At 47.4% G+C, this 25,991-nt stretch overlaps 2 protein-coding genes across 2 annotated transcripts in view; one reads left to right on the top strand and one right to left on the bottom strand.

The window, feature by feature from the left end:
* The window catches only part of LOC144150212 (kanadaptin-like), a 36,408-nt gene extending 23,535 nt beyond the window's left edge, over positions 1-12,873 (top strand). The window contains exons 11-15 of the mRNA XM_077682059.1: positions 1,380-1,473; positions 5,334-5,613; positions 7,436-7,509; positions 8,171-8,240; positions 12,719-12,873. Coding sequence (XP_077538185.1) covers positions 1,380-1,473; positions 5,334-5,613; positions 7,436-7,509; positions 8,171-8,240; positions 12,719-12,768 — 568 coding nt within the window. The 3' untranslated portion in view covers positions 12,769-12,873. The remainder of the gene's footprint in view (positions 1-1,379; positions 1,474-5,333; positions 5,614-7,435; positions 7,510-8,170; positions 8,241-12,718) is intronic.
* Positions 12,871-25,991, bottom strand: part of Ifc (delta4-sphingolipid-FADS-like protein ifc) — a 69,557-nt gene continuing 56,436 nt past the window's right edge. Inside the window, exons 2-5 of the mRNA XM_077682065.1 lie at positions 18,509-18,831; positions 17,805-18,012; positions 17,344-17,555; positions 12,871-16,751 (exon numbers count right to left, since the gene is read on the bottom strand). Of these exons, the coding sequence (XP_077538191.1) occupies positions 16,494-16,751; positions 17,344-17,555; positions 17,805-18,012; positions 18,509-18,831 (1,001 nt within the window). The 3' untranslated portion in view covers positions 12,871-16,493. The remainder of the gene's footprint in view (positions 16,752-17,343; positions 17,556-17,804; positions 18,013-18,508; positions 18,832-25,991) is intronic.

Raw genomic sequence — 25,991 nt, forward strand, 5'->3', positions numbered from 1 at the left:
GGTCATAGGTCCGTTGCCCAGTATACTGGTAAGCTTTTGGATCAGTTTGGGATGGGAAACGCGGTCAAAAGCTTTTGACAGATCTAGCAAGACTACGTCAATCTGCGATTGATCGTTAATGCCATTGGCAAGGTCATGCAAGGTCTCAACCAGTTGTGTGACAGTAGATAGGCCGCGACGAAAACCGTGTTGATTGGAATGGAGAATAGCATTTTCTTCCACGTATTCAGTAAGGGACTTTAGAATAATATGCTCAAGCATTTTGCAGGAAGTACACGTAATAGAAATTGGTCTGTAATTAGACGGACAAGACGAGTCACCACTTTTGTGGATGGGAAGAATTTTTGCAATTTTCCATTCCGATGGAACCTGGCAATCTTTAAGCGATTTGGAAAATATAAGAAAAAGGTATTTACACACTGATTCAGCGTAACGCTTTAAAAACGCATTGGGAATCCCGTCGGGTCCACAACCTTTTTTCCCATCAATGTTCAATAAAAGTGATAGCAAACCCGGCTCAGACAATTGAGGCAAGCTTAAAGTACTTAAGTTTTTATCCTGAAACAGAAGCGGCGTATTTAATACCTACATTGAATAACTGTCATGTAAATAAACCCTTTTCTGTTTTTTTTTCTGATTTTTTTTTGCAGCACTTTGTGTTTTCACACTTTAACAAGTAAAGCTGATTAAGGCGCTAATGCAAATTAATCTTAACTAGGTAATCTTCACTATTTCATTGGTGCGTCAGTTTTTTTCTCTGGCAAACAAAATGTTATGAGATTGCTCGAATAAAACATGCGACGTAGCCACAGCTCCCTTATTTAACTGATATAAAGCTATGTCAGGTTACAGATGAAAGCCAAGCTCTGAATAAAATGGATGCTTTTGAACAGAAATTGCTCATGGTAATTTGTGTCAAGGCAGCCGACTGCTGGAAGAGAAAAAGAAGTTGAATGTTTTCTGGGAAGTGGAATGACCCTAAACCTCGAGACAAACTGGAAGCCCAGATGCTGCCAGCCGCTTTCGGGTGCTTTCTGACTGTGCCACTAGCAGTGGCACTAACCTGACGGCACTAATAATGCCGAAATCTGGCTAGAATAGACACTGGCGTATCGCCCACAATCGGGTGCATTTTGGCCATGCATTTTGGCCAGAGTTGCTCAACATATACCAGCAGGTATGGCGCAAGTTGAACAGCCTGTCATTTGTTGGCAGAAAGTTGAAGTAGGTAGTACTCAAGTGCTTGCGGCTGCTGCCGTAAGTCATGAAAGGAAAACCGGGGAAACGTACCTGACTTAGTGTTCTCTAGTTTGAAGAAGCTGTGTTTATTGTATTCAGCTGTGTTGTGGAAAGTAGATGCCTTGGTTGCCTCCTTGCAGCGCCCACCTGAGGCCCCTGGGGAAAGGAGATGCGTCGGGGTCGAAGAAGCAGCTGCTGCCCATGACGGGCTCCCTGAAGAACAGGAAGAAACTGGTGAGCAAGGGGCAGCTGCTAACGCATCCGTAATAACCTCCGCGATAACAATGGTCCACACATTTGTGTCGTTTGTTCTCTTCACAAACAGCACACAGTCTGTTCTGGAAAAGACTGGCGTGCCCTGTAAACATAGGGGCACAATTTTGATTGAAGTAAGTCGCCTAGTTATAACAGCTTCGGACGCACTTCAATTACGGAACTTTCAACTCGAGCTAATCTACCAACACTAACAGAAAGAAACCACTTATCTAGACTAAAATTTCTATATCAACTAGTAAAGGGATATTACAAGACAGACATTTCTGAAGTTCTTTCATTTTCGTCCCGATATGCAACTCGACAAAGGCATGAGCACACAATAACACCCTATGCAACCCATAACAACTGCTTTAAATATTCATTCTTTCCGCGAACTGTAAACTACTGGAACAAACTAACCAACACTGAAGTTTTACAGCCATCCTTACATTATTTTCTTCTAGCCTCAACAGCAGTGTTTAATTAAACTAACATGCCAATTAAGTCTGTACCCACAAACTTTGGAAATTTTTGTATATTTTGAGTTGCTTTGTGCATACTTTTGTTTCTGTGTGTTTTTTATCTGCCTGCTTTGAAAATTTGTTTGTTTGCATATGAGCATTCATGTAATTCGTGTAACCCACTCTATGAAAATCCCCAATAGGGATTGCAGTATTCATAAATAAATGATAAAAATAAAATAGGTAATGTAAAAGAACTCTGCTAGTAAAAGAAGGGACCCGTTTTTCAGCCTACTCTGCCACTCCATGATTCATGGTTTACAAAAAAGACAATAAAAATGCACTCAGCTAAAATTACACCAATGCTTAAAGAAAATTTCTCTGGCTCATAAATTCGAGTACACAATATCATAGGCTGGCCGCGTAGTTAGGCCAGTCGGCGGCATCTTAGCCTTCAACCCAGCGTCCCGGCTAATTGTGGTCGTAGCGCCAAATCCTCCCCTGGCGAGCCTGGGCGTGCAGAAGTTAGTTGTAATTGCCATAGCAACGTCGCTGGCATCTTGAGCTTGGAGGCATACTAATTGTCATAGGAACATTTGCGCCGCCCGCTAGGCCTCGCCGTGACTGGCGCGCAGCCATGCAGGCGTACGTACACTGCTCGGACAGTAAGACGGCAGCCGAAATCGCACTTCAACACTTTATTCGTGTTACGAAAATATGAGTGAGCACAAACTCAACGTGCCATGATAAGCACTGATGTTCGACACGGCATAGCATAAGTTGACATCGAACACGGTACACGTAGTTGTACAGCTCACGACACCAGCGCTATCGTTCAGATTAAATTCACGCTTCACAAACGAGTGTCTCACCTTTTGCAAACTTCAAGAAAAATTATTTCTTGCTGTGCTTCGTCCCTGTGCATTGGGCATATAACCGCTCTTCTGTGGTCTTCAGAACGCTGAAACAATATTTCTACTGTGCTACGACGTGCACGCGAGCCCTGTGGCCTCCCTAGCACACCGCCACCGCTGCTGCTCCAGCAGCCCATGCGGCAGCTGCGGCGACTGTTATCCCGTTGTCGCGCATGCGCACCTGATGTCGCACCGGGAAGAGGCAGAGTGAGAAAAACAGTGAGAGGAGGAGGAGTGGTTTGCTCGCCCAGTGCCGCTGCAGCTTGGAGCGGGTAAATCTAAGAGGAACTTGCAAAAAGTCACCTCGGACTGGTTGGGCAAAGTGACAACCAGTGGGCCACCAGGGTAACAGAGTGGACACCGAGAGACTGATCTAGAAGCAGTGGGAGGCCAATAACTTGATGGACGGATGAAATAAGGCGATTCAAGGACAAAGAATGGACTCGAGCGGGTCCACAGGACAGGAGCGGCTGGGGGTCGGTGAGAGAGGCCTTTGTCGTGCACTGGACCTGAGTAGGCTCTCGATGACGACGATAAAACGGTTACTTGCTTCAGTTTTTGAAATGTAAATTATACATCTGTGCTGGCCTGCATCTTGAAAGTCCAGTCTTTTCAATGTTCTTTAGATGGGATCAGGATGCTTACGTGCTACAGGTTGGATTTGGTCGATCATTAATTTAAGGAGCAGCATATGTCTAGAATCCACGGTAGATTTATGTGGATGGCGATGCCACTGATACATGCAAAACTGTCAGCGCGTGCAAGGCACAATCTCATTGTGAGCTCAACGGGAGTGGGCGAACAAAAAGAAAACTTTTATGGGCTTACGAACAAATCAACAACAGAGAAATTCGCAATTTTTAAGCTGCAAGTAATGTGTTTAAAGTAACAAACCACTAGTGCGGCTTGTTTGGTCAACGCTCTTATGTTTGGAGGCACAGCAGGGAGCAGAGCAACTCACATTGTTGCACGCTTCTTCTGTTTCCTTTTGTGAGTTGCCTCCTCTGTGTCTGAACTGCCACAGCACTCATTGTGGCTTGTGTTTGCACTGCCATCCACCTAGGCCATGCTCTCAATAGGTCAGTGTGCACATGATACTGATTGATTGATTGTAGGGTTTCACACGCCGATGCAACACAGGCGATGAGGCGCGCCGTAGTGGAGGGCTCCGGATTAATTTTGACCACCTGGGGATCTTTAACGTGCGCCGAAATCTCGTACACACAGGCGTTTTTGCTTTTCGCCTCCATCAGAAAAGCGGCCGCCGTGGCCGGGAATCGAACCCACCACATGATACTGAAGCACATTAGAAAATGCTTCGTTGTAATCAGAGCAGCAATCAGAAAGTGAACTGCCTAAGGGAGCTATTTTATCACCTCTCAAAATCCATGCCAAAATTCTTGTGTCAGGATTTCCGGCACACACTGCGTCAGTTTGTCAACCGCCTCTCGCCAGTGACCAGAGAGTGAAGTTACCCTGTTTTCGGTCGAATGCAAATTGTGCCAAACTTCACTGTCCCAAATTTTCCCATATAAATGGGAACTTCTGTCTTACAGTGAAAGGTCACATTTTGAAAGTACAGTCAGACATTCGCACGCGCTGAACGCTTTTTTATAGCCAACCTGTTTGGTTGGAAGATGCTTCCACCTAGCTGTGCGTATTTTTAAAAATTCTTTTCCTTCCTCCCGTGGTACCGTCTTTGTCCATTTGTTGGGCTGCGACTTGTATTCACTGTCTAAGGTGCTTCCATTTCTGGCTGTCCTGTATTCCTGTTTTTAGGTGTCTGCTTAAATATGTGATTAGAACATCTAATTGCTACACTTGAAGGGAATGGGGAAGCACACCTTTAGTTGTAGCAGAAAGATGCATCGGCGGACATACGTTCGGAAAACGCTTTCTAGCTTTTAGGGGCCTCCATAACCAAACTGTTGTCAACATATTTTCTGTGGGTTCACGAAAACCTTGGAAATGTTTGAATTTGATAACTTTGTTTTCAAGGCTTTCAAAGTCTTGGAACTTTTACACACCCCCTGAAAAATCGTTGAATTTCTTAACTTCCCTTCCCAATGAGCATAAAAGCAACATAGCACTACTGAGTAAGTGTTTGTTCCTTAGTTTATCTTCTTTAACTAATGAAACTTTGCATTTTGTAACACACCATAAGTGCTTGCTTATCCGTGTACCTCTAATGAACAATCATGAGAGATTGTCGAAAAATGTGAACTTGGCATTGCTTTGACAAGGAGATTACTTGTCTGAAGTCAAGTCCTCCCTTGGAAACATTGGCTGCAGCAACGTTGCCATTTTTTGGCAGTTTATTATCAAGCCTCAATCTCCTCCTGAAAGTCAATCCTTTAAGAGCTCTAAAAGGCAAGCTTTAAAATTCACGCACAGTGCCTTGAAAGCACTTGAAAACCCTCGGAATTTTCGCCATATGAACCACCATTGCCAAACTGTTGCCCAGGTTGTGCCCGAGTTCGAAAGGAAGGTCATTGCCTGCCCAGCTGGTCAAGATGGAGCAGAAGAGGAGGAGGAGGAGGAGGAAGAGGAGGAAGAAGAGGAGGGAAAAGCCAGGGACACAGCCAAAGCCTCTGGTGATTCCAAGGCTACGGCTAAAGACAATGTGCCTGTGGATGAACTGGGCAAGGACAGTGATAAATCTGGAGGGGATGTAAAGGGTTCCAAAGACAAGCCTTCGTCTGAAGCCAAGCCCGAAGGGACGGAGAAGAAGCCAATCATAATTGGTAAGTGGGGGAGGCCACCTTTCATTGCAAGGGTTCTTGTGAGCAGCTCTTCTGGTACGATTCCCTTCTGAAATTCCGGTTTGGTTGTGTCGGTGCTCAACTCAGCTGCGTTTTTTCTCTCAATTCTGCACCTTGTGTAGAGATAATCACTTGCCTGCTTCATTGTACAGGTATCTGGCTTTGGCTACAGAGCGTATAACGAGTTTCCTAGGTTTTTAACCCTAACTAAGCATCGTTAGCCCGAAAGCTTGCTTCATCTTCAACTGTCCTCAAAAAGCTATGGCCACCATTGCTGCGGCTTCATCACTGCAAATGAATGATAACAGGCAAAAGAGAAAATGGAGCAAGAGTCTTTTTTTTTTCTTTTTTAACTGATGTACGGGATACTTATTTCTGTAATGCTGTACTGGCTATCAATGCAAAACATCATTCAAAACGGGTGTTTTTAAGCTGTTTGTGAATTCAATACAAGTTTCTTCCTGTGGCCTAATGCTAGGAGTCTCCAACTTTAGAATTGCGACATCCATGCGCTGAGGCGGATCCCGCATCTCCGTGTTGGCACTCTCACACGGACGATATCAGCCTCCGGGTTGCCGGTGGAAGCGAAGGACACCTTGTGAGCACCCTCCATGCCGGAGCAGATGTGGTAGTATCAGAACAGGAAGCCCTGGCTGGCCTTAAGTACTCACCTGCCAAATCCAAGCTACTGGTTCCTCCACCAGAGAAAAGAGTGGCTATGTTCCCCAAATCACCAGCCAGGTGCAGGGGCAGGTACAGGGAAGTTTCATGGGTCTCTAAATTAAAGTCTTGGGCCTCACCATGCAGCAGAATGTATGGTCCAACTTGGAGCTCATTAAGCACCTCAGCTCCCACGTGGATCAGCTCATTGCACGCCTCAAAAGAATCACAAATTGAAATCACGGGATTAGGGTTACTTTTCAGTGCCACGCATTCAGAGCAACAACCAAAATTTCAGCGACTTTCAGTACAATTGTTATGTTGATTCCTCTCTAGGAAAATGCTGCGATGCATATGGCATTGACGTCATAAAACATGGATTCTTTTTTTTTTTTTTTTGGGGGGGGGGGGGTGGGGGCAACCCTACATGGGATGGATGACAGAGACCGAGTTAGGCTTATCCAAGCACTCCCTCTTTTGTCTATTTCAAATTGCTTGTAAATGTCAAATGCTAATTAATTTGACAAATATCACGATGAAGCCGGTTTATGTGCAGTAGTGCAACAATGGCAGTGTTGCTTAGCGGATACCATGCCCTGAGTCGAAGTCTGCTGCTAACTAAGCTACAGAGGTGCAGTGGGGCCTCACAAGCCCGGATGCACACATTGCTCCAAAGCCTACTTCAGCTTTTATTTGAAAGAAAAGGGCGATGAATTTTTTGTGCTTTCTCACACGGCACTGTGAAGCAAAATAGAGCCCACAGTGGCCATGAATACGTTGAACTAAATGCAACTAAAAGCGGTTGTCCCCCACCAGCTGCAGACACAAACGCTCTTTCAAGAAGCCCAGGTCCAGAGGCAGCAGAACCTCGATTGTCTCTTCTGCTTCAAACAGGGGTCACTCACCTGGGGGGCCAGCTACCCCACAGACAAGGGGGCCAGGGTTGCACACTGTCCACGCCCCCATTCCTCTTGCATGGCCGGACTGGCTGGCTGTGTCACAACTTGGGCATGCACCAAGAAGAAAGGGGTGTGACCAACAACCCCTTGTTGACCAACAACCCCTTCCCAACACTGTCCAGAAGAGGAGGTGTTTGGGCTTTGCACGCAGTGTTCCTCTCTGTCCCTTTCCTTGCCCATTGCAGGGCCAGAGCGACCCCCCATGGTGCTGGAGTTTGTCAAGAAGACCCCCAAGCTCACACCAGCACCGGACAGGAAGGCAAGCTCTTCCTCCTTCCTTCCTTACGAGGCCGTATGATGACGACCGCAACTGTACCCGTGTCGATTAGCCAGACATTCCTAAGCTGAGTCCCAAACTGGTTACCTGCCTTTTGAACGTGGCACTTAACGCACTGCAATTTCCCAGGAAGTCTTCTTGTGTAGTGGTATTCCTAGAGGTGGCGAAAGTGGCGCCTCCTTCGGCGGCACGTGTAACAGATGCGAGAGCTTGCTGCGAATTGAATCAAATGGCAAACACTATGTTATAGAAAGCACCTGCAGCTTTCTTGCTTTTATTGAAATTGAAAACTGACCTGTCTTATTTAGTTGTAGGGGGGGGGGGGTGTTTGTTGTAAGTACTGCGCAGCATGCCGTGCTTTGTGCTGATTTTGTTTCTTGTTTTTCACGTGAACATTGCTCAGAGGGTCACAGTGAAAATAACCGCCATTAAATCAAAACAAAATAGTTATCCTAGCAGTCCACATTAATTTGCGTTCACGTTGTGTGCTGTGGCAGATAAAAAAAATTTTTTTATCCATTTGCATACAAGCCGCAACCCCCCATTTTGCTTTTGCACATTGCAATTTTCTGCTCTGAAAAATTGGTCTACTGTGACTTGCAATAATCTGATACCGATTTTTTTTTTTTTCTTTTGACAGCAGAAAGAGGTGCAGAAGAAGAAGTCATCTTTTGAGAGCAAAGAGGACTACATTGGATGGCTGCCTCCTGAAGGTGAGCTCCAATTCACCTTGGCTTGTGTGGGCATGGTCAGTTAAGGTACAAACGGTGGAGAGAGAGAGAGAGAGAAAAAAAAGCTGTTACACTAAATTAGTTGAGCTGGATTTAAGATGTAAGGATGTGCATTCTGGTGAGGTTACTGGTAAGGCACTGTTTGAAACCCTGCTCTCAAAGCTGCTATTCAATGCCCATTGGCATTTCCTGAACTTCGAGCTTTCCAACCGCACAGAGTCCTGTTTGTGACGACACTGATTGTGGGGGAAAAGGGGGAGGCTTCTTTGTTCTGTGATTGTAGTTGTTTTGGGCCTGGTCAGAGTTCTTCAAGGAAAATAGTTTTGGCACAGCTTGTTCTCTCGGGAGAATTTTAACAGTATTTGGAGTTAACCTCTAAGATTGCTCAACAAAGGCACCCTGTAATGCGTCAGAGCCAGTTGTGAGTGTTCGGACTGTTCCGCACTTGCTCTCTTGTCCTGTTCCAAATTCGCAGATCTTGTGTGCATGTAATTTGGAGAAGAGGAGGTTTATTTTTTGGTATAGCTCTAAGGCGACAATAATGCGATCATACAGTGATTGAGTGTGCTGAAGCTATCCCTGGGCTATGAGGCGTGCTGTAATGGAGGGCTCCGGATCAATTTCCACCACCTGCTAGGGATCTTTAATCTGGACACACGGACGTTCTTGCTTTAGCACAATGCCTTAGCCACTGGGCCACTGTAGTGGGTGCTCTTATGAGCACCCGCTACAGTGGCCCTACATTGGATGGAGAGGACTACATTGGATGGATGTGAAGTGCATGCTAGTGTGTGGTATCTGCAAGCTCCGCAAATTAGAGCAAGGTTTTTATGGGAAGGAGAGCCCTCCTCAAGAGGGTGGACTCTCTGAGAAACTGTGCAGTGCGAGACGAATTGACTTTGGTCTTACGGTGAAACCTGGGAGGAGGACAGCATGCTTTGAGGAGGATGCTTTTAGTGGGAAAAAACAAGAGAAAAAGGGTGCATTGCGCCACCTTCAGCGTTAGAAAGTTCCATGTGTGATCTTTCTCAACACTTCCCACCACACTCAAGTCCCCGTTGTATGCCCCGGCTAAGCAGCAACAGTGATTGTGGTGCCGACGACGCATTTAATTGGCTGATGCGAAGTTCCAGTTCCTGCTCTGCCACAACTCTCTACCACGGTCAAGGCGGCATTCCGTATGGCCACAAGCTAGGAGCCAAATGGTGGGCGGCACTGCAGGACAAGTGGGGTTGAAGAGGAGAGGAGACTTTAAACAGCACTCTCCTTACTTACACTTTACCTGTTTTAGTGTAGCACCACCTTGTGCTTTTGACAGTTGTAACTGAAGGCGAGGGCTGAAGCACAGTATAACTACCGTTGTGCTGTCAGAAAACGGTGCAAGAAACGGCAGTGCGCATTGCATGCTCTAGTCCTTTACTCTCCTGCATGTCAGGCAGGCTACGAAAGCCCCACCGTTTCTACACATTGTTGAAAAAGCCGCAAAGTTTGCGTTTGCAGGCTGAACAGCTACACTGTTTCCTGTATGAACGAGTCATCAACTTAGCTGGGGAAACTGGCTACACAGGCTGTGGACTTTCGCAAAGTTCATTGGGAATGCTTGTGCTTGACGTGATTAAGTACAAAAAGCTTTTACGTGTGTTTTTTTTTTTTTTTTTTTTTTTTTCTGGCTTGGCCTGGGCACGTGTTACAAAGACAAGTCAGCAGCATTACAAAATGCTGTTGATAACGTGGCCTGTTGACCGAAATTAGTGCCACCTCATAATGCAGTGAAAAACGGTTTCAGAGTTTCTGAATGTACTGTTCGCTATAATTGGGAGCACTAAGAAGCAACGCTTGCATGGAAAGTGGTCCGTGGACCACAAGAACTGAAATAATACTGCACGGCACTGATTGATTGCACAAAAGGTGTCCCTTGTGCAAGAGGCACTATGAGTGATTGTTGCCCGAGCAATGCACTCTGGACCAGACGAGCTACTTTTGTGGCTTCTTGGCTTGAAAGTTGCTTGTTTTCCCCTTTCACCGGCTCCATGAGATGTGAAAGCGGTATGCTGTCAATTGGTGCCAAGAAGCATGCCCGAGTTACGATCTCGTAGAGGTTAACTGTGGATCAGCGCATGTTAAGTGGAGGAATAAATGGTCAACACAGTCTCAGCGGGTTACACTCACACACAAAGTGCTCAGACTAGCTGACCATAGAAGTTTGGTATTACCGTATTTGCACGATTCTAACACACTTTTACTTTTAAAATAGGCGTTCAAAAATACCTGCGCATTACAATTGGACTCAAAACTCAAAAATCTTGAAACCGAAACCGCCGACTCGAAACCGAAATGGAGCAGCTCAGTGAACATAGAGGCTTCGTTAAAATACAAAGTAATCATCTTGGTGGAAATGGGAGGGAAACGGCCAGCACCTTGCGCATAAGGTGTCCCATAGTCGTGTGTTTGCGAATGGCAAAAACAAAGGGACCACGTTCTAACTCTTTCGTTATCGCGCCTATTCAAAATCGTTTAATTTGAACGATACCTTGGGAGCCCCTTTTCATAGCGTTCCAGGCGTTGCTGGAACCAGTAAAGCTATTTGGAGTTAGCAGAGAAAATTCCCTGTTAAAAATCAGTTTTGTTTTCATTTTTGCAGCAAAAACGTGATTTTTGACTTGTGTTTGCATAACCAGGGTGCGGAAAAGGGGCGTGGTCATCGCGCGTCACTGCTACCAATGAAGAATGCGTGCCACTCGTAGTTACTCTGCATCCGCATTTGGCTTTTGTTAGCAGGGCACGAATAGTGAATCAGAAAATTATTTTCAGTCGTAAGGTTCGCGCTCTGACACTAATAATCCCAGAAATCGGCTGAAAATGTCAAGCAGTTCTTGTTTGCAAAGCTAGTTTATAATTTTAGGGAGTTTTATTGCCTTTGCACACGTTGCTAAGTTGTGTTGTAGTTGTACTTATCACAGAACCATTCACAAACAGTTTACAACAGTTTCAATTTTGCTTCTGCATCGCGAAATTCATATTTAGCGCTACTACGCAGTTACCCAACTTCAAGGCTACCTGCCATGGTGCCTTGAGCATCCGCGACTGATCTCCCAAAAAAACACGCCGTTCCTGATTTCACCCAACCCTAGCCTGATTTCTCTGATAAGAACTTCCAATGCAAGGCGAAATGTAACACCCAGTCACCAGATATCTGTTCCCACAAGTAGAGCGCTTCAAACGGGCCTTACACACTGCTGGCTGTTCGCCTGCCAGTTTCGTTTCCATATGAGAGTGTCTCCGGGAGTCCAGTGTTGCTTCTTAATTGAACTGTCTATTTGGACGGAGTCTCCAATAAGTTTTGCTCTGTTTCATTTCAAATATGTTAGGTGGTGCTGCAATGGAGGAGGCTCCTAGTGCTGATCTTTTTTATCACGCAACAGCTACTCGGCCAAAGTTTGCAGGGCACGATTCTAGCGCATCGCACCTCATTCCTGTCAGCAAGGCTACATTAGCGAGTCAGAAAAGAGATAACTGACCGTGAACGTCAACAAGCATCAACCACAGAGTTCTGGTTTTCGACTTCATGCATGTTTTTCCGCATCGCGTGCTTGTCCCAAACACTGTGCTGGCCGTAAATGCGAAGTCAGTCATTGACAAGATGTTTTTACGTTACGTGGGGGCAAATTGGTGCCTCTGATAATGTCATACCACCACATTTCTTCCAAGGAACCACCCAAAATTTCATATTTTTAAAATGGAGATTGGGCTTCACTGCATGGCGTGAGCACTACGTGTGCTAGCGTTTTTTTTTTTTTTTTTGTATGTGACGAATTGTTCTGCACAAGTCTAGGGCGTGTTTATGACATGTTTCCCTGCAAAATGTATATTCTAATTTTTTCTACTATGGGTGGTTTGTTATACATGACTCCTTTTTTTTATCATTTTCTTCAACTTGACAAAAGTTTTGATTTTTTTTTCACAACCATTATGTATGAAAACATTTAAAAAGCTGGTGTTATTGGAAAAAGCCGTTAAATAATCTGCATTTTGGGTTCCTGCAATTAGTGTGTAACCAAAAAAAAGTTTTCTTGGATCGCTAAAAATTGGTGAATTTTCCCGCGGTCAAGTGCTTTAGCTGCCCACGGAAGGGCTTTAGGTGCCCACACCCTGTGCCGATTGATGTTAAATGTTTTGTGCAGTTTTGAGGCATCTGTTAAAGGGCATTATTTCGTGTGCTTGGCATAATTAGCGCCAAAATATTTTTGTGGTTTCTGGGTATGAAATTCTACTTCACATCACAATCGGGGACACGTTAGAATTGGGCAAATACAGTAAGTGTACAAAGTGGTAACGGAGCTTTCTTGTGTAATAGCGAAAGATGTGCCCAAGTGGTCTATAATTTAGCAAGAGCTACTGCATGCTTTGAAAGCATGCAGTAGCTTGCAGTAGTAGTGACCGCCGGTTCTTCTCTCTCGCAGGTCAATCCGGAGATGGCAAAACCCACCTGAACGCCAAGTATGGTTACTAACCGTCATTTCATCTGCATACTTGGTCACGTTGCTCGCTTGAGCCTGTACATAGCAGTGTATCAGCTGTACAACAGGAATAAAGACACTCGTCGACAGTAGGGTTCTCTCTCATCTCCTGTATTTTCTCAAGTATGGAACATCATGTGGAAAAAACAGAGGAGTGGAGCAACTGCTCTACTGCGTCATGTTCGGCTGTACAAGGGTTATTTACAGGGGTCACAGTGCAAGATGACAGACTCGAAAGATTTCTGCGAAAAAAAAGCATTCCCACAATACACGAGAGGGCAAAGGGAAGGCGACATGCACATCACAGTTTCAAAGCTACAAATGTGTTTATGCGTGCACATCAAACTCTTGAAAGGTTTTTCTCTTTCTTTTTTTTTTTGGTACTTCGAACAATTGCACCAAGGTTTACAAGAGCGACAAACTTAGAGGGCCTGCTGAGCCCACTTCTAGGTTGTTGCAATAAATGCGAATAACTTAAGTTAGATGCAAAAATTCAAAAAAGCGCATCAGAGAGCGTATAAGTATGAACCTAGCTGAACAGCGGTTGCCATTACACTGCACCAGGCTCCAGCCTCCTCCTTCACTCAGTTCTTACCTCTGAAACAAACTCTGAGGACAGTGGTAGGTTTCTCGAAGCACAGGTTGAGGGCTGGGAAGCGATGCGCACATAGCTAGAGAAAAAAGCTAACCTCGTACGAAATCGCAATAGATAAACATGCATTCTGCAGCCGATGAACAACAGAAGTTATTCGTTTGCATGCTACGCATAGACCTTTGGTTCACAAGTGCACGCAAACCTCGTCAGCAGTAACGAAGCGCTCGAAAAAACCGGGTGGAAAGCATTACACATGCACACTTAAAAGAGAGCCAGGGGGGGGATGGGGGGAGGGCCTTATGAAGAGCATCTATGCAGGCCTCGAGTAAATACAAAACAATGAAGTGATGGAACACATTTCTTTCTGGCTGCAACGACAGCAAGAATCAGAGTAAACAGCAGCACACTGTGTGAGAGCACACATTCAGAGACGTAAAGAGCATTAAAAGACAGTGTTGAAATGTGGTGCCCTCTAGATGGATTCAGAATTTTTCACCACTGCTTAGAGGGAAAAGAAAAAGCGCAATTGTGTCCTTCCCAGCATCAAGCAGTGTAAAGTTTATGAATCCATGCACTACAGCAAAAAGTGGATTTGTTTTGACCGGCGCAGTCAGCCCCAGGCCAATTGAAATGGCATGCGCAGTGGCTTTCCAATAGGAAGAGGGCACCTAAACGGCTAGAAAACGACTGCAATCTTGAACTGGGTATCGAGCGTGATAAAACATATAATCTCCATAGAAGGTTGCCCCTTAACTTTGGATGTCTGCGTCAATACACTTTTACGTACGCACGACCTCCACGAAGCGGAAGAAAAAGAAAAAAATACCTGCAGCTCTCATTCACTCCAGCAAGTGAGTGTGTCAGTTGGGATAAGTTCAAAAGCAGAAAAAGAGTGACACACGACAGCTATGCGAGCCCATTGAAATTGGGCAACTCGGACAAAAACAAAACACTTGTGAGATGAAAGACACAGCTTCAAGCAAACGCCAAAGTCAGGGCTGTCAATGGGGGACCCAGAATTTTTACCTTTCTACTTTGGAATAATAATAAACTTGTATGCCTAGAGGTTGATTTATTGATGGTAGGGTTCAACACGCCGACACTACACTGCAGGCAATGTAGTGGAGGGCTCCTAAGGATTGATTTTGACCACCTGGGGCCGAAATCTCGAACACACAGGCATTTTTGTATGCCTAGAGGCATAAAAAATATAGTTTGTTTTAGCCCCTTCCAATGCCATGTCTCCATAAATACTTATTTTACGCTTGCTCTTACCCTTGGCTATAACGAACTACAGTTACAACCGCCCCCACCCCCAACAGCCCGGCCACATCACCCAGCGCTGCAGCCAGATATTTTTTCGAGGTGGGGGTGGTTATGGGTTACAGCAAGCGATAAATTTTGTCAAAAGGATGAGCAATGACTGGATAGCTTCCTGGGATTTTGTTTTCTCTTCATGAAAATTTCAACCTGATTGCCGAAGAAATCTCCCCTCGGCTCCAGGGGTTGCCAACAGAGTTGTTTGGGGCTGCTTCCACCAAGGCCGCCCCACCGCAGCGACTCCACCCACAGTGGCACTTTAATTAACCAGTGGGAGAGCGATTGGAACAGAATGAATTTTTCTGTAAGCAGTGAAATTATTGCCTCAGAGAAAAGGAGTGAGGCAGTCATAGCGTTACAAAAAGCAAGGCCTGCTTGGACAGCCAATGATGACAAGATGACAGACAAGAGTTTGAAGTTAAAGGTTACGTTTACAGCCCTGCGAAAATGCCAGTTGCAGCACTCAATGTGGTACAGTCGAGCACGCACAGACCACGCAACCGCCCACATTGGCAGCCCTGCCTTGGTGGGCAGATCTCCCTTGAAGCTTTAAATAGAGCTCAATGTGAGCACAGTGTCGCTACTACTCTCTGCTTGCTACTCCAGAGGCAGGTTCATGCGACCGACTTAAGTGGTAGGCCCAAGGAGTGTTTTGCTCGCGTTCGGTGGCCGTTGGCGTTCGACGTGCACTTGCAAATACATAGCACGGAGCGCCGGTGTCTACGCAGCCCAGATGTTTCGTCCATAAAGGTGTTTGTCAGTTGCCTACGTGTCACAGCACTCTGCATTGCGAGCGAAGACTGGGGTGAAAAAGATCAAGCTATCCTCGACAATTTTTCTCGCAGTGCTGAATGGTAGGTGCCTGCCGTTCCATCCGCCACCACGTCATTACAAAATTGCAACTGCTTCTGTTTGTAACAGCGGACGACGGGTGCCTGCCCTTCGTCCACTGATCCCCCTTCCCTCTCTGTGAAAATTGTCCGTTGCATGAACCCGCCTCAACACATGCAAGAGTCACACCTTTAAAATGTGAATTTGTCTTTCTTCCGTCCTTTCAACCACATCCTCGCACAATTTGATCCATGCTCTCAAGAGCCCAGTCCCTAATGCCTCCATCCTCAAGAGACAGACATGTTGGGCTGCTACGTCTTTACCACAGGGGGTTTGGCTCTTACCATCATAGCTGCAACCTTCATTGCTGCCTGTCGCAGACGCGAGACTTCGAGACAAGTATGCACCAGAAGCAGCCCTGGCTGCAGCATCTACTAATGCCCTCGTGAAAAAAAAAAGAAAAAAACACTCCGTCATCAGCCCTCCCTTTTTTTTTCCCACAACGCAAAAAAAGAATGTCCACAGTTGATGCTATTGACACAATGACTGCACTGGCACACAACTTTGTCACATCACCGTCGCCGCACTGCCGCGTACCGCGCACAAATCACCCTGGTGGCTCTTGAGCTGCACCGAATCACTTCTAGGAGACGCAGTGTTCCTCTCACACAAAGTACAGCTCACACTTGCAGGCCAGTCTTCGCGAGTTCCTCCTCAAGTCTCTCGCCTCTCGCTGGTGTGTCGCTTTGCCGACACCTCGACGACGACACCGCGACACCGTCACACAGTCTTCCTCCGCCATCTCTTCACCTTTTTTTATTTCCACACCGTTGTCTCGCACGTTCCTGTTCAGTCCCATTGCTGAACTCCCTCACACTCTCATCAAGACGCACCTTCTATTCTCCTTCTTCCACCACCCTTAGTTGACGAGGAAAATAAAAAGCCCACCCCCACACCCCCTTCTCTCCCCCTTCACTTGTCCTTCTTGACCCCGTTGGAGACCCCGTTGGACGCCCCGTTGGACGCCGCCCCGTTGGAGTCGGCAAAGGTGACGTCCGAGATGGGCTGGACGCAGTCGCCGGCCCCATCCAGGACGGGCATGGCTGCGCCCTTGCGCTTGATGCGGGCGTACGGCCCGATGTCGGGGTCCATGATGAAGTCGTACAGCACCTTGACCCACGAGTTGTGCTGGGGCAGGTCGTCGTAGAACTCGCCCGCTATCTTCTTCACCTGCACAGGAAGGAGGAGGTGAGTGCGGTGCGAGAGAACAATCACACTCGGGCTTAAATCAAACAGGTACATTCAATGGTCACGCCTGGTCATTCGCAGCAGTCGCACTCGTGCAGGTAACAGAGGCAGAAACACCCTGGAAAAAATGCTTCACCTTCCCTTCTGTCGACGCTTATCCAGGATTGTGAGGTGACGCACAATTCGGCCATTAGGGGGAGCAAAGCGAATGGAAGCAATCAGTCCTGCACCAGTTTACAGCTTATTAACGCTCTGCCGCACAGTAGCACCTGTTGAGTACACATCAACATCAGTGCACTGCATTTTACTTCACTCAAAACATTTTTTGAGCTTGCATATATTTCAAACTAGCGTTTTCATATCTCGGCTTCACAAAACTTCTTCATGGTAATACTGTGCCGCAAAGTGGTACGTTCAAGCAGCTCCAAGAAATTTGAGGCACCTAACGCTTTCACTTGTAAAGTTCTAAGGATGTCGTCGGGTCCACCACAGAAAAGAACTCGGAAAAGAGCCTCGTGACTGAGAGTGAGTGAGCGAGTGGCCAGAAAAGCAAGAGGAATGGCCAAAGACTGACCAGGGGCAGCTTGGAGCCGGGCACGCCGGGGAAGTCGTGGTGCTCCATGTGGTAGCCCACGTTGAAGGTGAGCCAGTTGAGGCAGCCGTAGTAGGAGTACGTCTCGAAGCCCTTCTTGAACATGTAGTGCTCGGACACAAAGTGGCCCGCCACGGGGTGCAGGCCCATGGCCAGCAGGGAGCCCCCGATCATGTAGAACATCACCTTGCCCCCTGCGGGGAGGACACCGTCACGGTGATCATTGGAACCAATCGATAACTGTCCTCGACACGTGCGCAATTAGTTTTGGCAGTACAACACAAGAGGTGCAGCTAATGCATAATTAGTACAACAGGTTCTGCAACATTTTATAACACACACACAGTCACCAAGACGAAGATGCGGTCACAAAGATGCTGGTGCCTTCACTCATGAAGGCGTGGACGCAGCTTCGGCCTAGAAGAGGCATCGTCAATGCTCACCGCAGAAGTAGTAGACGAGGCAGTCGAAGGCGATTTGCACAGTGGCGTTGAGCAGCTCGAGCCCCGTGACAGGCTTGGGAAAGACCAGCACGGGCCGCAGGGCGTAGAACAGCGGCTGCAGGATCACCCACAGCAGCTTGGTGCCCGTGTGGCAGAACAGCCGTGCCTCCAGCTCCGTCGGAAGGTCCGCGTCCAGCGTGTCGATGCCCTGTACGGTCAGTCATGGGTGAACGTCTCTCCAGGGCAGAACCACATCGCTCGCACAGTCGCTTGAAAGTAATGAGACGAGTCACCAAAGCATCACCCCGCTACCAGGGTCTACCTTTGCTAGAAGGCAGAATGTCGTGACACCCACTCATTGCCTGAGCAGGAGGAGCGCTGCGTGTGGGCACATTTGCATGCCATCAGTGTAGTTTCCCTAGGTGCACTCCTAATCAACCCCCAAATCTCTCTTTACTGCATTCCACCCACCATACATTTCCGGGAACCCCTATTGTAGCAACAATAGGTAGCGGCTACTGCCTAAGTTGCTACAGGCAAGGCTACGAGACCTGCAACTATTCGTCATTTTAGACTGCTCCGAACTGCTCCAGAGCAGCAACACTGTAGTCTATTTTCCCGCAGAATCTATCTGGCGGGACCAGTTCTGCACTGCCCGGGAACTGCCCTGGGCAGGCAAACACATCACTGGTCCATGCACCCACCTGGTACCGGTGGTGCTCGAGGTGGTACTTCCGGAAGGAGATGGAGGCCGGGATGCCGACGGGCAGGTTGGTGAACATGCCGAACAGGCGGTTGGGCAGCGGGCGGCCGGGGCCGAAGGCGTGGTTGTGCGCGATCTCGTGGATGGCCAGCATGAGTGCGTGGTTGATGACGCCGCCGAAGCAGTAGGCCAGCACCACCACCACGAACCACGAGGCGTCGCGCAGCAGCCAGAACATGACCAGCTGCAGCAGCACCATGCACACCACCTGCCACTTGAACCACGGGTCCGTCTTCATCAGCTTCGCGATCTCCGGGTACTTCTCTGCGAGGACGCGTCAACGACGGGGACAAAAAAATTACAGCCAGTTCCACGACTGTGAAGTCTGCCGAAACGGCGGAGCTGACTTCGGCACACCGGCGGACGGAGATGTATGTACGTACAGTCGGTAAAACGCTTGTTTATAACAGTGATTTCAACATCAACTAGTTACATCTGAAAACTGCTGTAACACACTCTTTACAACCATGCTCAAGACAAAACGGGTAGGCTTGGTTTGAGATCAGAGCGCTGCAGTAGTTTCCCACAAATTCCTCTCGGACGAAGCAAGAGAAGGCTGAAAGTACAAAAGCTGTGTTACTGACAAGCATTTTACAAACAATACTTGAAGCTCACTTACGGAGGTCTGGTAGCTTATCGGTGCATATATATACGGGTGCTCTTAGATTCCCGGACTAGGGAACGACTCCTACTTTATGGCTCATTAAAGTTTCGTACCATATGGGTACCAGCCGTCGAGGCGGTGGCGCCATCTGTCGGCCCATCGGTGTACCTTCGCCTGGCGTGACGAGCATCAACGGACATTGCGCGCTTCTAAACAGCCCCGCTGTCAAAAATTCCAACTTTTTGGCCCTGTACTGAAATCTTGCGGCAAAGGTAACGGTAATAATACAGCATTATCATGGATGCTTCCTGGTGATGCTTCCGCAGCGCAAGCGAATCCACCTTTAACGTTCCTCACAGATCACAGCTACTCCTTCATGGGCAGCGGCAAGGGCACAGCCGCAACAAGGGCCTTCCTGCACGGCACTGGAACCACGGACAGCAGAGTTCAAGGGAAACGCATGCCTGATTCTCTACTTCTCTGAGAAAATCCAACGTAGCTGTAGAAGAAAAAAAGCACGTGGGCATTTATTTGATGTAGCCTTCGAAACTACGTGAACGTGACTGCCTCATCGTGAATTTAATATGGGAGAAAAAAGAAACTTACCACCCCTTTCTAAAGAAAGTTTACGCGCGAAAGCTTTCTGGCATCAAAAGTGCGTCAAATCCTTCGCTAAAAGTACGTCCAATCGAGCGTCAAACTTTAAAATACAAAAATCGCAAACGAAGAACGAAACCCACGCGACGATTTTTGCACACTAAGTAAACGCATCCGCGAACGATCGCTCATGAGAGAGATAAAGGTGGACTATTCTACTCCATTTACATGACTGATGCGTGCATTCTGTTATCTAAAACCTCTTTTGACACAATGGAAGCCGGGATATATTTCACGCATGCGCCCTGTGTCCAGAGATCTTATCAGAGCTTTTCGGTCGACCGAGCGGTCCCACTTAGAAAGCTTTCGCTTTAAAAACTATTACGAAATGTTTTGATACAGCATTTGATAAACGCAAATACCGACAGGGCACGCGTACAGTAACTGTGATGAGAACAAAGCCCCACGCGCGCGATTTTTCTAACAAGCCCCCCCGTCCCCCCCTTTTAAAACCTTGCACGGTAAGATAGCCGGATTAATTTTGACCACCTGGGGATTTCCCCAAGAACGGCGTTAAAAAAAGGCATCGTTGAATTTGCTGCGCCCCTCGATCGAAGCAAACGTGGATGGTCAAAAGTCCCCCGGCCTTCCCCAATAAAGTTCCTGGCGACAGATAATTAATGCAGAAGCACAATTCTCGAATAAACAACGCTTTCGCAAACTTAACGATACGAAACTTTCACTTCGACAGCTAAGTTTCTGCTATAAATTATCTGTGGCCTCGAGGTTCCTGACTTGTCTTTACACAGACGGCGTTTTTTTTTTTTTCGGCAATCAACCGCCACTTTCCCAAAAACGTCACGTTCAGCGGCGAGGACTAGCATATTTTTACTGCAACTAATTGTTTTATGTGTAAAACTTGTCTCGACCGCGGTACTTCTCTTTCTGGTTTCACTGATTCGATTAGCTACCATTCGTCGTAGTAAATGTACACATTGTCTTGACATTCGGTCACAAAGACCGGGGAATTTATTGTTGAGGAATGCAAATGTGATTGCTCCACGCAGCGCCGCCACGTGCTAGTCTTTGTTTCTCTATTTGCTACGCACGAGTAAGATGAACAACGAAGATGGCATCTAGCTGACGCAAAGACGCGTCGTCCCTTCCGCGCCTGCCTACGCAACTCCGTCGCAGCAGGAAGAATGGAATGGGAGCGCAGCAGACTGGAGGTGCAGACGGCGCCGGGACGCGCTCCTCAGTGCTCGAGTGAACGTGAGACGCGCGAGCCACAGGTGCCCACTTGATCACAATGACGAGCAGACGACACACGCTGCGCGCGAAGGGTATTTCGAGCAGACGACGTCCGGGTCGCCGATGCTGCAGACGGCGAACGCCGCAGCTTCATTACACCGCGTTTGTGTGCACATCACGAGGGTACGCATGCAGTGGGCAACCCCAGTCGGTTGGGTGCAAAGTAGAAACGCTTCCCCGGAACTGCTGCGGCTATAGCATCATCATCATCATCATCATCATCATCATCATCACAACCACCACCACCAGCAGCCTATCTACGACCACTGCAGGGCAAAGGCCTCTCCCATTAATCTCCAATTACCCCGGTCCTGCGCTAACTGCGACCAATTTATCCCCGCAAACTTCTTGATCTCATCTGCCTATCTAACTTTCCGCCACCCCCTGCCGCGCTTGCCTTCTCTAGGGATGCACTCTGTTACCCTTAGTGACCAACGGTTATCTTGCCTTCGCATTACATGCCCTGCCCACGTCCATTTCTTCTTCTTATTTTCTCATATTATGTCCTTAACACACGTTTGTTCCCTGACCCACTCCGCTCTCTTGTCCCTTAATGTTACACCTATCATCTTCCGTTCCATCAATCGCTGAGTCGTTCTCAATTTAAGTTGAACCCTCTTAGTAAGCCTCCAAGTTTCTGCCCAGTGGGTGAGTACCGGTAAGATGCAGCTGTCATGCACTTTCTTCTTCGGGCACAATGGCAGGATGCCATTCATTATCTTAGAATGCCTGCCGAATGCACTCCACCCCATTCTTATCCTTCGAATTATCTCTGCCTCATGGTTGGGATCCGGGGTCACAACTTAGCCTAAGTAGATATATTCGCTTACCACTTCCACGGCCTCGCCACCTATCTCAAACAGCTGTGCTGTCCTGAGGTTGTTGATCATTACTTTACTTTTCTGCATATTAATTTTCAGGCCCACGGTTCTATTCTTTGTCCAGTGCGGTAAGCATGCTTTGTAGTTCGTCCCCCGAGTTACTTAGCAAGGCAACGTCACCAGCAAATCTGAGGTTACTCAGGTATTCTTCATTAACCCTTACTCCCACCTGTTCCCAATCCAATGTTCTGAATATTTCTTTAAACATGCTGTGAATAACATTGGGGAGATTGTGTCTCCTTGTCGGACGCCCTTCTCTCTCCTTATGAAGGATGATGGCAGCTGTGGACCCACTGTAAATATCCTCTAGTATTCTTACATAATGCTCGTTTACACCCTGGTTCCGTAATGCCTGAATGACTGCTGAGGTTTCGACCGAGTCAAATTATTTCTCATAATCTATGAAGACTATATATATATATATATATATATATATATATATATATATATATATATATATATATATATATATATATATATATATATATATATATATATATATATATATATATATATATATATATATGGGTTCAGTATACTCCCCGCACTTTTCTATCACCTGACTGATCGTGTGAATACGGTCCATTTGTGGCAGAGCCTTTACGAAACCCTGCTTACCTTTAGGTTGACTAAAATCTAAGGTGGCAGAAATTCCGTTAGCGATTACCTTAGTAAAATATCTTGTAGACGACTGACAGTAAGCTGATCGGCCTGTAATGTTTCAATATAATAGCAAGATTCGGGTTAATTTCGTTTATTGGTTGCCAGTACACACTCTTGTGACCATAGAGTTCGTACAACTCATCTTCACTTCCCGGCCAAAGCAGACGGCTTCGCGCGTCTCCGCTGATGACGCCAAGGTTATACGCAAAACGGCCAAATCTAATGAAGTCCTTACGAGAAACGGATGCAAAGCAAACGCCAAGATGTAAACCCCGAAAGTGCATTTCAGGTGAGGGGCACTCGTGACAGGCAATGTTGTGGTCGTGGGGGCGGGGCAAAAACTGCAAAGGTTTAGAATACCCGGGCTGTCCGCATTTGGCAGTTTATGAAAAGCTGCTCGATGAAACGATCTATGTTCGTTGTAAGCCTATCAGCGGAAGCTCCATCGTTGAACTCGTATTCCGAAAAGCCGTTAACGGTGAGCTCGTGGTTATATCTCTAAAGCTACCCAGGCTTACTAACGATGCTGTACCCACAACCTTTCCGCCAAAATGCATGTCAAATTCGTTGCCCAAAGAAGACAAAGGGACATTCGTGATCAGACGAACCTAACAGAAGCGCCTCAATTCTGCACCTACCATGTAAGCGCTCCTGGAAAGAGTTGCATTATCTCACAAAGTAATACGCCTAATGCTACTCTCTCGCTTAGATATACCCCAGTCGTGATCCAAGATCACCAAGCTACCCAACAGTATACTTGTACGCCCAAGGCGAATCAGACTCTACTGCGGCTGGAACATCTTTAGCCTCGGAGAAGCTCCTGAAAATTGGAAGCAGAGCGAACAACGGTCGCGTTCGAATCACGATTCAGCACAGCTTATAAGCTGCGCTGAAAATATCCCCACGAATACGCTATCAAAACCGCGGGGCAAGTTTCTCCACACCGGTGGCGACATTAAATTGCACGGTGACATGCAGTCAACGGTTCTCTATCCACCGCGTTAGAGCACAAATAGAAAATAGTTACGGGCAGCGAATCTGACGTCCATTCGCGCAACACCTGAGCACGTGCCACGCACCTGCAGACAATGCGTGCAGTAAACAATCACAAACAAAAGGCCCACAAAAGCGGCTCGAAACAAACCACCGGGCGCGACGGCTGTCAGAAGCGTCCTTGGAAGGGTTGTCGCAAAGCGGAGATGGATGGCTAAAAGCGCAGCTACACACGCGCTCGCCCATGGACGTTCGTCTGTTGTTATTTGGCACCTGCGCAGTAGTGAGTAATAGCGCACGGTGCTTTATGGGACGGAAACAGCTGCCGGCTGCTTTCCGATGGCCATAAATAGAAACTGGAAATAGCGTGTTTTAGCAGTCCGTCTGTTCCGTTGGTTACATTGTTACCGGGTTGACCGGGACCCGTCTGCGCCTGCGCGCGCGGAAGGGCGAGGAGGAAGGGCGAGGAGCCGCGTACATGGCGAAGGCAGGCCCGCGGATCTAATCCCCCTACCGCGACGAATGCGCAAGTGCCCAGACGGGTCCAGGTCAACCCGGTAACTACGTACACGACGGAACGGTTTTGACCGGGACCCGTAGGTCCCGGCCGGTCAGATTTCCCATAGGTTGGGACTCGGCATTGTAGAGCTCGCCTCCTGGCCTCAAATCAAATCTAACAAGATCAGATCGAAGTTATTTCATTTCATTTGAAAGCTTAAACAACTGTTTTTCCTTCAATACGAAGTACTGTACGAGCCCTCCCTCTCCCGTTGAATAAAAAAAAGGTTCGGTTTTCCTTTATATAGATCGCCTGATTGTGTAACATTATAGCGAGAAGGCAGCAACGGTTCGAGCGCAGTTACGAAAACCAGTGATCACGGATAACAATGATGTTGTGTTGAATAGGCTTGCAGAAACATGTGTTAATTTGACTGTTCAATGCAAATTGTGCGAACGTATATGAACAGATTTCGTTCACTTGCACACAGATAGAATGTGAGTAGACTTTCACATTCAGACGTATTTTAAGTTTGGGCCCTGTCTTTGTTCCTCGAAACTGGCTTCGCCGTGTCAACCATATTTTGCAGTTGGTAGACAGGTGAACAGCCTTGTTTTTAGTATCTGGTATAGCATCGAATAGTTGTTGCGAAGCCCTCGTTGCGTTTGCTGTCTTTGCCTGTCGTTTAGAACTACTTGGGACGTCAAGGCCCTCGTTTTACTAATTAAGAAACGCATGTAGCCTGTATTTGCGCTCGTCCTGGCCGAGTGTCGCAGGGATCGGGTATCGAGCGTTGTAGAAGATTCCGCACCCCCTGTAATGTTCGCTCCGGGCCCCGAGCCCTCTCTCTACTTACAACGGCCGTTCCTGTTCTTTCCACTCTTTACTTCACTGTTTTGTCTCAACTGTTTCGTCTACGTCAATAATTATTTTACCAGAGCGCGCGTCTTGGAGTTCAAACTTTGTGTCTGTTAGTGTTGCTAGAGTGAACTAGAATCCTCTGTTGTTGGCGGGACCATGGTTGATTGACTGTGGAAAATGTGTCCAGAATGCGCTGTTCTTTTCAATGACCCGGTCAAAACAAATCAAAGCCCTGTCCGCCGGGTTCACGGGGAGCAGCTGCCGGCGCCGGGGTCTCACTTCATAAATGCTGCCACCCGTCGTTGGTCCACACCTTCACCATCAGCTATGTTCTGTTTAGTACTCTTGCTCTTGTCGCGAAGCCCAGTTCAATTTGCTTTTTTTTTTTTCTTCTTTCAACTACTTCTTCGGCCGCCAAGGCCCAGGTTTCAAAGAAATACATGCGGAGTGTGTCTTTGCGCGCCGACCGACCGGAAGACGCGGCTGTTACGGAAAGCCATCGGCCCAGCTTGGGTTACAGCCCGGCAGCGGCGTCCCCCCCCCCCCCCCCCCCCCCCCTTCCCCGTGGCGTCGGCACTGGCCGGTTTCAGGCTCCGGGCACTCGGTGTAGTTCAAACGACCTTGCTGTCTTTTCCACTGTTTACTTTGGTGTGTTTTGTCTGGACTACATTCTTTACGTCAATAATTCTGAAAGAGCGCGTTTTCCAGTGCAATCTTTGTGCCTGCGTGTCATTGATCCCCCTTCTCCCCCCCCCCCCCCCCCCCCCACAAGGCAAAAATCCTGGGTGCGCTATGTTCACGGCGGAGCCAACAGAGCGAAGCCAGCCCAAGTAGCTGTCCATGCGTCACTGCGTGGTCACGTAAACACCTGTGGCCACATTGTTCGCGGTTCTTGGAGTATCTGCCTCACTAAAGGTGAAATGAAGGATCGAGCTCTCGCTATTTTAACCATTTCCAGGAAAACGCCAAGTTAGAGGGAAGCAGCACACATCGGCTCTCACGTAACTGGCCAGTT

The sequence above is a fragment of the Haemaphysalis longicornis genome, unplaced genomic scaffold (assembly GCF_048455015.1).
Source record: "Haemaphysalis longicornis isolate Haplotype H1 unplaced genomic scaffold, Haemaphysalis longicornis Haplotype H1 scaffold_8, whole genome shotgun sequence".
NCBI lineage: Eukaryota > Metazoa > Arthropoda > Arachnida > Ixodida > Ixodidae > Haemaphysalis > Haemaphysalis longicornis.